General features: G+C 38.8%; 2 protein-coding genes across 2 annotated transcripts in view; both read right to left on the minus strand.

The window, feature by feature from the left end:
- LOC107739208 (rap guanine nucleotide exchange factor 6-like) overlaps positions 1–872 on the minus strand; it is a 29,700-nt gene extending 28,828 nt beyond the window's left edge. The window contains exons 1-2 of the mRNA XM_016551230.1: positions 801–872; positions 557–715 (exon numbers count right to left, since the gene is read on the minus strand). Coding sequence (XP_016406716.1) covers positions 557–715; positions 801–872 — 231 coding nt within the window. The remainder of the gene's footprint in view (positions 1–556; positions 716–800) is intronic.
- A 976-nt stretch (positions 873–1,848) lies between these two features.
- The window catches only part of LOC107739209 (rap guanine nucleotide exchange factor 6-like), a 52,804-nt gene continuing 38,246 nt past the window's right edge, over positions 1,849–16,406 (minus strand). The window contains exon 7 of the mRNA XM_016551231.1: positions 1,849–2,031. Within this exon, the coding sequence (XP_016406717.1) occupies positions 1,849–2,031 (183 nt within the window). The remainder of the gene's footprint in view (positions 2,032–16,406) is intronic.

Consider the following 16,406-nt stretch of genomic DNA (forward strand, 5'->3'; position numbering starts at 1 on the left):
ACAAATTGACCCTTATGACTGGTTTTGTGGCCCAGGGTCACATATGTTAGTTCTGAAATTATGAGTTTGTTTTATCTCATAATTGTAACTTTTTATCTTTTTATCAAAATATGTCATAATTTTGGCTTTATCTCATAATTACAATTTAATATATCATAATTTTGACTTTTTATCTCATAATTAATACATAGAATTTTATAATTTTGACTTTATCATAATTATAACATAGTACGACAATTTTGAATGTATCTAATAATTATGAGATAATTATATCTCATAATACATTCATATAATTTATCATAATTTATATGTGTCTGTGTAATTATGATTTCAAACGTCAAATGCCAAAATTTTGTCTTTTAATCTCATAATTTCTCATTTTTATCTTATAATTACGACACAGTATGTCATAATCTCAAATTTATCTCATAATTATGACTTTGTATCTCATAATTCTGACTGACTTCATAATGACTACTTTATCTCATAATTCTGATTTCCCAAAGCATGATATTTTTCTTACGTGGCAGAAAAGGGCTTGCATAAACGCTCTCACCTGGCAGTCATCTCCTTTAGTGCACACAACCCCGTTCATGAACTGTCTGTCTAGAGACGGCGAGATACCGAAGCTGTTGCCCATGCACAGGATCTCTGTTCGGCCGTCTCCATAGCTGATCTCTACAGCACCATTCAGGATCACATACCACAGGTCCAGCTGCAAACACAACAGTGCATTATAATCACAATCATTATCAAATGAGCTTTATGCACGTCAGATCGGTAATTACAGATGCTGGTACTATGGTGAAGAACAACTGAGATGGCATTCCAGGGATCAAATTTATGTCAATAAAGATGATAGCTCCAGACATTTTTACTGGATATGGATTAATCTAACAGCAGAAATAAATGCTACAACAGCCAGTCAGTGCATGCATCTAATAACTCTGCATGTTCTGCGTGTCTCTGTGTGAATGAATGGGGCGGTTTCGTCTGATACACAAACTCAGTGTTTCAGCATCTGTATTCTTCATCAAGATTATGATTTATAACTGATCAGATCCATCACTAATCTATGATCATCAGTCAAAAATATGTATGAAAGGAAAAGCAGATAGCAGAGTTTTACTGAGATGCCGTTGAGACAGGAAGGACAGAAAAGGCACAGATTACTGAGAAAGTCAGAGAGGAACCAGAACTCAATAGTGTGTCCCTAACACTTTAATACAGACTCAAAGTGATATGTTCTTATAATAACACAGAACTGTCATTATACATTCATAAATATATACATTTATAGAGAGAGAGAGAGAGAGAGAGAGAGAGAGAAAGATTTTTTTTCTGGCCAAAATATATTTTAAATATATGTTAAATATATTTTGTACACAGTGAAGCTAAATTTTTGAAATAGAAAATATATTTAGTTCCAACCTTCATACACCAAAATATATTTCAAACTGTATTTCAGGTCAAGAAAGTTAACTTACTGTAGCCTACATTTAGGTTTTACTCATTATTAATTTTTATTCAAATGTGTCTTTTTTATGTTACAGACAACAAATAAGGTTTTTCTTCAAATCTGAATTCACTGGTCAAAAATATATTGGTAAAAATATATTTATGTAAATATATTTTGAATTATATTTTAGCAAATATATTTTTTGCCATTTTTGTATATTTTACATTTTATATTTAAGAATATATTTGAACATTTATATTTTTCCAACAATATTTCCACGATTTAGATACTCTGAACTGTCAGTTCAAAACACTGGTTCAATAATTCGGTTGAGTTATCACTGAAAAATGTTCACACAGAAAAAGCTTCACATACTTTCAAACTTTGGCTCAGAACCAGGTCTTTGAGCACTGAGTGCTCTTCAGGTGATAAAGCGGCCGTACCTGGTAGATGTCTGATAGGCTGCTGCTCCCCGAGTCACTGGCGATGCTGCATCCTGATTGGCTGGGCGGCATGTGCATCTGCTGGTGGGGGTGGTCTGTCAGGTGCATCTTGTTGAGGTCACCAGGAAGCTGTTCAGACAAGACAGGAAGTGAGAAATGTTGAATTGAGGACATCATTTATAATGCAGCTCATGAGCGGCCTGTCTGCTCTGAATGTGACTTCAAAAACACAAAGGACAACTTAATGACACGGACAGAAAACAACTCTAAAAGACCGTTTACACTAATTTCAAAGTTTTAGTTGTCTTTCCTTGCCATCTACAAATAATTTTCCCAATTATAACATTGTTTATTATGAAATGCTCTTAACATGCTGATTAATCATGCTATTAGTAGAGGGAAAAAAACTTCACAAACCTGGTTTATTTGAACTGTCAGAGTCATATGTATGACAACTAAAAAATAATTTATGTAATTTATGTCAAAGCAATTGATGCATTTGCTGCATTCTTGTTTCCTGTAGTGTTTTAGCGAAAGTGTTTCACTGTGTTTCTGCTACTGTTGTTAAAATAACCACATCATCTGAAGCTCTTAGTGCCCTGTCTGCTCTGAATGTGACTTCAAAAACACAAAGGACAACTTAATGACACGGACAGAAAACAACTCTAAAAGACCGTTTACACTAATTTCAAAGTTTTAGTTGTCTTTCCTTGCCATCTACAAATAATTTGAGCGGAACAGGTTTGAATGAAATGCGTACCATAAACGAGCCTGAGCGTTTGTGTGAGTACTGCTCTGCCGGCAAACCTTAGGATGCGTTACGAATGCAAATATTTATGATCTTTTCTTACATTTTTCCATGTAAAATCACCGCATAGTTGATCAAGAGTTAAACAGAGGAGCTGCTGATGAGAGCGCTGGTGCGTCAGGCCTTTCATCCTGTGAATGAGCCGGACAGCTGTGTAAAGGGCATCTGTGATTCGTAACTGTGGCATAAGGGCAAACGAGAGGCGCTGCTAATTGCTGTAGTCGTACTGTGCTCACTCACACGAGGGTCTCTCCCCTGCACCTCAACTAATGATGCTGGGAGATTAAATATGGGTTTATTTGAACTGTCAGAGTCATATGTATGACAACTAAAAATAATTTATGTAATTTGTCAAAGCAATTGATGCATTTGCTGCATTCTTGTTTCCTGCAGTGTTTTAGCGAAAGTGTTTCACTGTGTTTCTGCTACTGTTGTTAAAATAACCACATCATCTGAAGCTCTTAGTGCTTTCTGTCTTTAGCAGAGGAGAGAAGCAACACACACAGAGCGGAAAAGGCCGGACAGCTGTGTAAAGGGCATCTGTGATTTGTAACTGTGGCATAAGGGCAAACGAGAGGCGCTGCTAATTGCTGCAGTCGTACTGTGCTCACTCACACGAGGGTCTCTCCCCTGCACCTCAACTAATGATGCTGGGAGATTAAATATGAATGCATGCTGCCTCCTGCCCCACATCAGCCATACTCCAGGATTCACACAGGACCGATGCACACTCTCAGAGACATGCTCACCTGGATTGAAAAGCATCGTATTCACATAAACAGTGCATTTGAGCCTCACTGTAATACTGAAAGATACTCATACTGCAGCTAATTAGGAAGTGATGTTTTTATGAGGAGGTTTTATGGGAGGTAACTCAGGGGCGCTGAGAGATTTTGTCCTTGTGCAAAGTCCACTGAATTATTCATGCGTCCCACCGCGCTCAAGTCTAGACTAGACAACACGTAACTGTGGCATAAGGGCAAACGAGAGGCGCTGCTAATTGCTGTAGTCGTACTGTGCTCACTCACACGAGGGTCTCTCCCCTGCACCTCAACTAATGATGCTGGGAGATTAAATATGAATGCATGCTGCCTCCTGCCCCACATCAGCCATACTCCAGGATTCACACAGGACCGATGCACTGATGCACACTCTCAGAGACATGCTCACCAGGATTGAAAAGCATAGTATTCACATAAACAGTGCGTTTGAGCCTCACTGTAATACTGAAAGATACTCATATTGCAGCTAATTAGGAAGTGATGTTTTTATGAGGAGATTTTATGGGAGGTAACTCAGGGGCGCTGAGAGATTTTGTCCTTGTGCAAAGTCCACTGAATTATTCATGCGTCCCACCGCGCTCAAGTCTAGACTAGACAACATTCAGACTGACCATCACTTCATGATGGTTTAGTATTAGATTAAAAAATGCCCTCATGAAAGGTAAAATGCTGGTGGAAACAAAATCCAAGGCTAATACTGGCCTTAATAAAACGTAAATAAAGTTCACATGTACATGAATCAGTGTTTCCCATGAATTACCGAAAGTCTGGCAGCCCGTCACAGTTTCAGAATGATCCAAAAATATTTCTACACTTCTCATAACAACATAATGTCTCTATCGTTGTGTTTTGTGACATCGCTCTGACAAAGTATCTGATATGTGCTAAGTGCGCTTATCAAATGGCTGCACTGTAATTAAGTATATAGTCTTCACTGTGTTCATTTACACATGAGCAGCTCATGATCCAGTGTTTTCAGCATCTCTGAGAAGCTCGATTTCCAGAGAAGCAAGAGTTTCAGATATTGGGGGAACAATTTGGCCATTTCTAAATATTGGGGGACTATGATGTTACAGCCCTGGTTTGTTTGAAAATGAGGGAATTAAGACAGCAAATTGCCATATTAATTTTTTTCAATTTATTATTTTTTTTAAACTCAATAAATACTCTATTTTTTATTAACTTTTTTTATTAAATTGCATTTTAAATTGCAGCTTTTAATGGTTATTCCCCCAAACGTGTGGCTCTAAAAGCAACATGGTAAAAGCAGCTTAAACATCTTAGCAACTGCATAGCAATGCCCCAGCAAACACCTACAGCAACTCATCACGCCAGAACATTTTGCATGGGCACAACAGACAGACAGACAGACAGACAGATGGTATGCTTGTATTTAAGGCAGTGCTATCCAGGGGCAAACAAGGTGCCAACCTACACCATGTGAGCACTGTGAACAGAGCAGCCATATGGCACCCAGCCCTGTCCTTACGCTCCACGAGCAAAGCCCAAGCTCTTCCTTCGATGTCAGACCTTCAACCTGAACCCAGAATCATCTGTGTGACGTCACATACTCGTGGCACGATTACAGTTGATCTGATCCCATCTGCCTTCACACAAGTATAGGAAGATCAAAAGCTAATGATTCGGGATGGGATTCACAGATGCGTCCCGAATACGCAGCAAATTGCCGTATTAATTTTTTTCAATGTATAATTTTTTTTACTCTATAAATACTCTATTTTTTATTAACTTTTTTAACTAAATAGCATTTTAAACTGCAGCTTTTAATGGTTTTTCCCCCAAACGTGTAGCTCTAAAAGCAACACGGTAAAAGCAGCTTAAGCATCTTAGCAACTGCATAGCAATGCCCCAGCAAACACCTACAGCAACTCATCACGCCAGAACGTTTTGCATGGGCACAACAGACAGACAGACAGACAGACAGATAGATGGTATGTTTGTATTTAAGGCAGTGCTATCCAGGGGCAAACAAGGTGCCAACCTACACCATGTGAGCACTGTGAACAAAGCAGCCATATGGCACCCTGCCCTGTCCGTACGCTCCACGAGCAAAGCCCAAGCTCTTCCTTCGATGTCAGACCTTCAACCTGAACCCAGAATCAACTGCGTGACGTCACATACTCGTGGCATAATTACAGTTGATCTGATACCATCTGCCTTCACACAAGTATAGGAAGATCAAAAGCTAATGATTCGGGATGGGATTCACAGATGCGTCCCGAACACACAGAGTACACGTCAGCATGTGTCCACTGGAGAGGCTTTATAAAGGGAACACTGTCCTCCTATGAAAGAGCGAAAACCAAAGTGTATATTGATGGAAACAGATGACTATAAGGGGCACTGAAGGACTGAAGGCTGATGTTTAACTGGATGGTGAAATGCAGCATTATAATGAGCGAGGATAGGTAATGACCCTGCTGTTTTAGGCCTCTATAACCTTCATACATGGCCCGTAATCTAGAGAAATCATGTTCTTGATGAGAACAGGCCTTTTCACAGTTTGCCTTGCTGCTGTCGTGAACTGGCTATTAAATTAATTACAAACTTCTAGATTCAGTCACAACTATATAGTCCAAAGCCATCGCTCTTTACGTGTGGAGTCGTTTCAGAGAGCAAGCAAAAGATATCAGACGCATGCCGACCTTACCTTTCTTTCAAATAAAAGATCTGCTCTTACCATCTGAATATTATCCAAACAGATGCTGAGAGCTTTTAGCTGCTCTATCCTGGGAGGTTTAGGGTGTCATGTGGACAGGAAGGTTAGGCAATCGGGATCAATACACTCAGCATTAGTCTCAACACGTTTTTTTCCATCGTTAAATTATGAGTCAAGGCAAATGCTGCACTTTGAGAGAGCAGCTTACCTCCAGCTCCTGTTACTCACCAGATCTGCTGACTGAAAGAAAATCTATGAGCGAAAGCGTGACCATCGGAAAAACACAACAAAAGCAAACGTCAGAGCCTCCAAAAATGTTACCACTGGATTAGGTAAATGTTAAGAAATGGTGCACGTACAGAAGTGGATCAGATCTAGACCTGTAATGATGGATTCACATATCACGACACATATCTCAAACTAATGTGTGAAGTACTAGAGGATGGTATTTCTGTTAAGTCATGTATCAGTGACGGCACAGATTTCCATCTTCACATGTATCTTCACTCTGCAGTCGCTTAGTACGGACAATAGCAGTTATTATAGCTAACTAAAACTATGAAAAACATTCTTGGAAGTAATAAACTGAAATAAAATATAATATTTAAAAACATAAACGTATTTTTTCATCTATTATTATTTTTTAAATTTTCAACAGTTTAACTTGATGTACTAAAATAAAACAATACAAAAATAATAAAAAATATTCAAAAATCATTGACACAAAAATCAAACAAAAACTAATAAAAATGGCAAAAACACACAACTAAATTCTGAAAACTTTAACTAAAATTAATATGAAAACAGAAAACATCAAAATAAAAACAAATTCAGAATAAAACTGATCAAATTTAACCTTGATTGCAACACAAGTCGCTCTGGATAAAAGTGTCTGCTATATGCATACATGTAAATGTATATAGTAACTTTATGTGAGTAATGTAAATATTAATTAAAAACTATAATAGCGTCTAAATAATACTAAAACACTGGTTTGCATGATATCACATGCATTCTTATCAAAACGTGCTCATACGAAGTGGCGTTTCGGATCTGGGGCTGTAACACAGGATACATTTGTGTTTGAAACTACCTAGAACTGTTTTTATCTCGACAGTGTCTTGAAAATGCTCATGGTGCAAGACTCTTAAAAAACAACGACACGCACTGCACATGTGTAAAAGCTACTTCTGTGGAAGTGATGGTATTCAACGCTTTTACAATTATTCCAACATTTAACAGATTACTCAAGGTCTTTAAGGGGGTTTCACAGCAATGCAACAGAAGAACCATTTAAAGAACCTTTTGTGCAATGCCCAAGTTTCCATGGATGTTTTCATGGAACCATCGACACCAATAAAGAACCTTTAATTGAAAGAGTGTACTGTTAGTGCAGGCTCGTATTAGTCTTCTTGAGAAGGAGCACCTGACATCCGAGAACTAAAACACTGACACTCATCCATGGACAGTATAGAGGGGGAAAATAGCTTTCATAAGGCCGGTAATAACACTGCCAGGTGGTTGGCTGCCAAGTTCAAAGATGGCCAGACCCCAGGACACTAATGGAGCCGGAGAGTGCAGCTGAGACACAAAGCTGAAGGCCAATTATCGGCTCCTGAATTATGAATGATGGAGATCTTCCAGCTCGGACATATCACAGCAGGCCAAGAGCGGAGCTCGATCACTGAAACGTTATGAGGCTGCTGAACATCAACAATAAATCACGAATGGAGAGGGAAAGAAACGTATGTTTGATCACAGCATTTAAACAGAAACAAATCGGGAAAGAGAAATAAACGATGCAAACTCTGATTATGATGAACTTGAAGGAATCAGGACACGTACAGTGATATGCATCGTATTCTGAACCCTAGAAAATAACGTTACCTTTGACCTACTTAAAATAAACAGATCACAGTTCACCCAAGCCTCATGTTGTTCAAACACCGTAAATCCACTGTGTAATAGATGTTCGTCAGATTGACAATATAAATCTCAAGAGGCTTTCACTGTATTACAGTCCCACCAGGATTATTTCACCTTTTTTTTTTTGATTTTGCGGTGGAATTTTGTGAAAATTTTGGGTGGCCAATCTAGTTTAGGGACCAATTCTCAGTATTAACTAGTTGCTTATTAGCATGCATATTACTAGCATATTGGTTGTTTATTAGTACAAATAAAGCATATATTAATGTCTTATTCTGCATGTCCATATTTTAGATCCCTTAATTTGATCCCATTGCTAAACTAACAACTACCTCACTAACTATTAATAAACAGGAAATTAGGAGCAAAAGTCGTAGTTAAGTAAGGGATAATGTACATCCAGCCGGTTGTTATCTCAGAATAAACCAAGACAGGGTGATCAGGACACCAGTGAGCTTCATAATGAAGACAAACACCAGACAGACACACCTGTCACACTCCATTCACGTCCAGCTGTACTGCAGCAGCATCAGGACTAGAGCGGGTTCCTGTCATGAATCATCACTGAAGAGACTGCTTGTGTCCAGCGACCGCAAATCAGACACGTATTGGTAAAGTCTGGACTTGACTGCATGTTGAAACAGAGTTTCGTGAAGAGGGGAAACCCAGAGCTACTGCTGCTATTTATTATCTTTCCGGCTCAGAGGTGGGAAAGTTCCTCTATAAATCCATCAGAGCACAAACGCATCTGACTTCGCATGTTATTCTTCATAATCATTCACTATTAAGTAATAACTCAGACTCTGACTACTGTGTGACACGCCCACTTTTCAGTATCCAATCAAATCCTGTGTTTCTCTTGTTGAATGTGTGCTTTGCATGACATTCGGGTAGTTCAAAGTTCAGAGTAATTGGCAGCTTGACTTCCTGATGAGTGAAACGCGGCGACTTTGAGATAGTTTCAGAATATTGTTTTGTTTGTTGGAGCGGCCCAATCACACGAGTTTGGGGGCGGGACTAACTGTCTGACTGAACAATGACAGATGGGGAGTGCTTGGGAAACACTCAGAAATGACACACTTACAGACACAAACGTTCATGTACAGTAATAACACCTGACTGATGGCCAGAACGGGTGAAACTGTGCATGAGCTCCATGCAGCCCATATATACATCTGACTTCTGATATTCACTGCATGCAGGATATTCTGTGAAACAGGATGCATTCGAGCCTTCATCGATTCATGAGAATCAGGAAAATAATATTTCAGATGCTTTTCATTGTCTCTGTCAGCAGATGCATGAAGAAAGAAAAGAAAACCGCATACCAGTTTTCTGGCAAAGCACAAACACACACAAGCAATCGACACACACCACAATTATGACATCACTTACTTTGGAGGACCACGGCTGCAAGCAGTTGGCATAGCAACGGACGAGGAAAGCCATTTTCCAATAAGAGAGGGAAACTTTCCAGCGAACGAGAAAAGCAAGACCAAGTTCCTCTGGGAATCCAAATGAATAAACACTCTACCTGGCCGTGATGTCAAAGAACGAGCGAATCACGCAGTATCCGTGTCATCAGGGATCACCAGAAACGAGCCTTGCAGGATGTATTCTGCGCACACTTACAGAACCCCATCCAGACCCATCAGCACTCCACAAACTTCCTCTTCACATGAGCACAACTCCAGGAGTCGGAAAACTCTGCCCGCGTCTGCACCCTTCGGGTCCCGCACTGCACCGGAGAACAAGCCCAATGCAGGAGCTTTCTGGGGAGAACGGCAGAATCCGGCTCTGGGGCTCGTCCCGCTGCTTCATCCAGCTTCCGAGAGCGCATCCCTGGCTGGAGACTCTCCCTTGAGACACATACATTGATTGGACGCTCTGCCACTGAAGACGGAGCGTCTAGGAGTGAGAGGCACGGAGAGAAGCCCGGCAGAAAAGCATGACATCACCTGTGCTGGGAGGGGTGGGGTGGGACGGGGGGACTGCATTAGAGCGATTGGCTGCGCGGAGGAGAGGAGAGGAAACACAAGCGTCTTTATTGATCAGAAAACAGCCAGCGTCTTCTGTAAACTCCACTGTGCACAAACACAGTTCATAAATGACAATGACAGGGAGCATAAATCACAGCCGGTTGGTGACGGATGGTGAAATCCGCTCATTATGCAAATGTATTCCTTCTGCACGCGCACCGTGATCTGTTGCGCTCTTTTGTGCGCATGTGACAAAGGTGCATTTCTGCAGTGGCATGAAGAAAAGAGATCCTCTAATCCGGTCAGGCTGGGAACACAATGGAAAACTGCAATGAAAAGCACTGCATAAAAAACACTGCATGTCATTTTTGCTGCAGCTGCGTGAACACACTGAAGCTCTTGCTTCTTCTCTGAAGATGTAATGGGAAGCGTGTCTGAGTCCCATGCCTGCTCGCCTCAGAAGCTCAAGCATGACATCATCTCTTTCAGAGGCAGCCAATGGGAGCGCAGCACATAGAGCTTCCCGAGGAGTGAGCGAGCCGCTTCTCATCCCTCAGTTTGGTGCGCTTCAGGCACAGATCAGAATCAGAGACGCAGCACACACGGCAATGACTTGAGAGCAAAACCCTAAGACAGCTTTTCTGCAGGGTTTCATCGCTGTATCTTGACGCATTTATTTGACATGGATGCTTAACATGTACCTGCATTCAAACGGGAACAGTGAACGTACACAGAAATGGCATGAAATGCAGGATCAACACAACATACCATGGGTTTATTTAATTTTTTTCCATATCTATGTAATAGTAATTGTTAACTATTAGTGAGCCATTCATGTGGTTTGATTATAAAAAAATAAAATGTAAAATATATGTGTCATGTGACAAAACAGAAAATATTAGACAGGTCAACTTGGTAGAACTATATGTTGTATTGTAGAGATTTGTATGTAACCTGTAGTAAAATTTGTGTGATTAAAATCCACAATAAAAAATTTAATAAAAAAGTAATTAAAACATCTCAACCAGCCTGACACAGTAATACTGACTCAACTAATGAGGTGGGCTTGAGGCGGGAATATCTGTTTGTCTGACCAATGGCAACGAGGGAGGTGTCAGGGGGAAAAAATACACACTGCACCATTCATATTAGAAATATTACTTAAAAAAAACAATAATATTCTAAATATTAACATGTCATTCTACTCTCTGCAATGCTTGCTTATGAAGCCCTAATATAATACATAATGTGTAAATGACAATGAAATTATTTATATGACCATTAATCAGCCAAAAGTAATAACTGTGACAAGCTTAAAGGGACAGTTCACCCAAAAATGATCATTCTGACAGTCAACTGTTTGTTTACTAGCATTCTTCAAAATATCTTCTTTTGTGTTCAACAGAAGAAAGAAACTCATACAGGTTTGGAACAACTTGAAGGTGAGTAAATGATGACAGAATTATCATTTTTGGGTGAACGGTCCCTTTAAGTCGATCCACTGCAAACCTGCTTTAGCCATGTTTATTAAGCACATGAAAAGACCTGCGGTGCAGCTGTAGAGAGCGTAAACAGACGACAGACAGGATGTACTTCCTGTCTGAGAGAGTGTGTGAGAGGTTGAGTGTCATGGCTGCTGGTTCAGAAGCCTCGACTCGCGTTCACGGAGCATTAAGACACACAGTGCATCAGTGCCGGAGGACAGCGGCATCTCGCAACTGATTAATGCATCTGTGGTACTAACTAATGAGAGCACACTGAGGGAAGGGGCGTCTGTGTGCCCACGGCTCTCACTGTCTCTGCGGCTTTCAGGAGAGTGACAGTGACAAGCCGGTGGGACTCAGACCACCCGGACAATACCCCACCCGCAGGCTTGATATTCAGCAGTTTCTTCATGCTATTCAAAATATGTGCTAGCAGCTCACTAGAAAAAAACAAAAAACAATAGGCAATGTTGATATTTAAAATCACCAAAACAAACACGCCCCTACTATTCATATATAATTTATATTATATATAAATATAACTATTTTATATATAAACAAAACATTTTTCTTAAATATATTCATGCATGTGTGTGCATTTATATACATAATAAATATACACAGTACACACACATATATTATGTAAACAAAAACATTTATTTTGGATGCGATTACTAGCAATTAATCGTTTGACAGCACTAATAAATAAATAAATTGAAGAAATAACTAGTTCTAGAATTGGACACTGCTAGACTGGGAAACCAGCACATGAGTTGTACGGACTACTGACATGATGATTTTGTGTGAACGCTTCAGACTCCATTCACTGTAAGAAGTTTCTCCTTTTGTGTTCCAGGGACAATGACCATTTTTGCACGATCTACTTAGTGTCCAGTACTAGGGAGTTACCGTCTGCAGAGTTCACACTTTTCTTCCAGCTCTTCACACACACACACACACACACACACACACTCTTCCTGTAGAGTGAGCTCGGATCTGAAGCACACACAGCAGAGTGAAAACCATCCATCATGAGAGATCTCCTCTGCTATAAGTGGATGAAAATATGAAGCGGCCCATGAGGCCGAGCTGGATGATGTCATCCTCTAAATTTAGACCTCCAGCACAAACAGCAGCCGCAGAGATACTCCCGCACACACGTCCACGTGAAGCTTCCTGCCGCTCTCATGCAGCACACTCGTGCGTTGGGTTAAACAAGTGCATTTTTCCAAGCTATAATACTGATTCTCAAGCACAGCCACAGAAAACAAGACGTGCACTGCTTGACAGTTTAAGGTCGCTCTGACTTCATTACACAGAAGGAAAGCCGCAGGCCGCCTCTGATACAAGGATATTAAAACGTGCTTGTTCTGTTTCCACTGGCAGATCAGAGCGTTTGTGGAATCTAATCTGCACAGCGTCACATGAACATGTAGAGCGGCGCTCCAGCACTGCAGCTGAAAATACTGACTGATGCATCAACAAGCGTTTTATAATTGCACTGAGATTCCATAAACTGGAGTGCTAAAATATTTTAGCGGAAAATACCCTTAAAATGTCTTAGTTGTGAGCAGAAACTGATTCAAAGCGCTCTCTTGGTTATTAGCATACTGATAAAATGTTTCATGTGCATGCGCAGTGAGGTTGTTCAATGCATGTGGTTCATGAGGAAAGAAACTTGTCACAATTAATGATCATTTATTTGATCAAAAATACAGAAATAAATCTAATATTTTGAAATATTATTGCAATTTAAAATAATGGTTTTATATTTTAATATACTTTAAAATATAATTTATTTCTGTGATGAAAGTTGAATTTTCAGCATCATTACTCCAGTCTTCAGTGTCACATGATCCTTCAGAAATCATTCTAATATGCTGATTTATTATCAATGTTGGAAACGTCTTTGCTGCTTAATATTATTTTGGAACCTGTGATGCTTTTTTTAGGATTCTTTGATGAATAAAGTTTAAAAGAACAACATTTATCCAAAATAGAAATGTTTTTAACAATATAAGGCTTTACTATTGATACCCTGAATTATATAACATTTCTATATATGCAAAAATAGTAGCTATCTATTCTGCTGTTTGGCTATTTTCTGTTATTTCCGTTATTGCATCACATCTCAAAAGCACCTCTCGAGACCCTCGCGTTCTGCACTGCACTTTTCTAAAACCATTCCTGAGTGCTGCGTCTGGCGTTTTTAGACGCAAAGACACGTTCTGTGTAAACGGCCCTTTAGAGAGGCAGTAAAGTCATGATGACACCATAACGCCGGTGGTCAAGGACGTTGGACAGAGGGTCACAGTGGAACAGAGTTACAGGAGCCCTCAACAATGACCTGTACAAGGCCCCAGAATCCCTAGCGACGATGAGCACGAGCATTAGTCATACAAATGATGCAGCCATGACACACTGCACTATCACTGCTACAGTTCAACACTCGCTGCTGTCAGTGTAAAGCTCAAGCCATTTCAACACCAAACACCACATCAGATATAGGCTGCGACTACACTAGCACAAACTCACTTCTGACACAGTTTGGATATTATTGCACACGTGTAAACACAAAGATACAATTCTGATCCACTCCCAGGTGGTTTAAATTCAGATACATATCCGATATCTGGACATCTGACCTATGTCTGAACACACACACTGCCATTCAAAAGTTAGATTTTTAATGTTTTTTAAAGAAGTCTCTTATGCTCAGTAAAGTTGCATTTATTTGATCAAAAATACAGAAAAAACTGTAATATTGTGAAATATTATTGCAATTTAAAATAACAATTTTCTATTTTAATATACTGTAAAATGTAATTTATTGCTATGATCAAAGCTGAATTTTCAGCATCATTACTTCAGTCTTCAGTGTCACATGATCCTTCAGAAATCATTCTAATATGCTGATTTATTATCAATGTTGGAAACAGCTGTGCTGCTTATTTATTTTTATTTTTTTTTTAGGAACCTGTGATACTTTGTTCAGGATTCTTTGATGAATAAAAAGTTTAAAAGAACAACATTTACTCCAAAAAAAGAAATGTTTTCTAACAATAAATCTTTACTATCATTCACAATTTTTACTATCAAACGCATACTTGCTCAATAAAAGTATTAATTTCTTTCAAAAAAATAAATAAAAAAATTTACTGACCCCAAATTTTTGAATGGTAGTGTAGATTGTAACAGAAGATTTCTATTTTGAATAAAGTGAACAGACAGGACAAAAAATACAGTCCTCTACGGTCAAAAGATCACATCTGTGCATTAAGACTCGCAGTCTGAACACAGACATAATGAACAGGTTTCCCAGCATGCCACTGGTGTTTACACTTTTCAGGAAGTCTTACAGTTGTCTCTGCAGACTTTGAGCTTGTAACTTCAGGAAACACCTTGAGCTCTTCATGAGAAATGGAGTAAGAGACGGTAGAGAAACGCAGCAGCAGCACGTCAGCATGAACTTCTGATTGCAGAAGTCTGGTGAATCTTCGAGGCTTAACTGTCAGTCGATGGCCCAGACGTCTTGCAGACTGACAGGAAACACAACACCACAAACCTGCATTCTGCTCTTGTTTTCGTTCCCATGTTTCCTTCACGCTGCTGATCACTTCACATAACAACTGAGCCTTTAACAACACACACAACTAGGGCTGCAACTAACGATTATTTTGATAATCGATTAGTTGACCGAATATTTTTCCGATTAGTCGATTAATCGGATCTTCTCATTTCTTTCTTTTTTTGACAAAAAACACTTCCACATTCTGCCCAATGTCCTTTAAACAAACGTGTCAACTGAATGCTATGAAAATAGTGCTTAACAATTTATTAGACACACATCATAATAAAGATAAGACCCGACTAATCGATAATGAGAATCGTTGTCGATTATTTTCATTATCGATAATAATCGATTTTATCGATTAGTTGTTGCAGCCCTACACACAACCATGTCCTATCTTTTCATTTACTCAATAATACATTCAAAACATGCAGCTCATACATTCAATAGATTGAATATAACTCTTCTGTGAGTAATGTGATTTTAAAAAATATATATTTTCAGCAGACTCTCATGAACATGTGTCGAGTTCAGCAAGTCATCTGGTGCAGCTCTCCAAAAACTGACTGACATTTATGAATTAAGAATTTATGATAATTGTAAAAAACATTTAAAATAAAGAGAACATAAGAATTTGGCAGGTGGTATTTAACTATATTTTTTATCCGATTTAATTTCTTTTTTATTATTTATTTATTTTCATATTATTTATTTTCTATGTGTGTGTGTGTGTGTGTGTGTGTGTGTGTACATATATATTTACATGTGTGTGAATGTATGTAAAATTACATTTTTTTTACTATTATTTTAATTCAATTTGATCTTTTATTTTATTTATTTAATCATTTATTTATTATTTTTAATGATTGTAACTTAATTTCTTCTGTTCTGGGTTGCTTGGTAAGAGACTGAAATTGTAAAAAGCACTGTCTCTGTACAATTAATTACATTTGTTTATGAAAGTAAAAATAATAACGTGTTTTTAAAAGATTTCCCCCCCTTTTGTTTCTCATTTTTATTTATCTTTTTCTTTAACTGTAATATGGCTGGCAGAGAAGACAATGGAGATGTGGATCTAAGTGCAGCAAATTTAAAGGGGTCATATGATGTTGCTAAAAAGAACATTATTTTGTGTATTTGATGTAATGAAATGTGTTTATGCGGTTAAGGTTCAAAAAACACATTATTTTCCACATACTGTACATTATTGTTTCTCCTCTATGCCCCGCCTTTCTGAAACACGTCGATTTTTACAAAGCTCATCGGTCAGAAAA

This window comes from Sinocyclocheilus rhinocerous, unplaced genomic scaffold (assembly GCF_001515625.1).
Source record: "Sinocyclocheilus rhinocerous isolate Xijiao unplaced genomic scaffold, SAMN03320098_v1.1 scaffold1847, whole genome shotgun sequence".
Lineage (NCBI taxonomy): Eukaryota > Metazoa > Chordata > Actinopteri > Cypriniformes > Cyprinidae > Sinocyclocheilus > Sinocyclocheilus rhinocerous.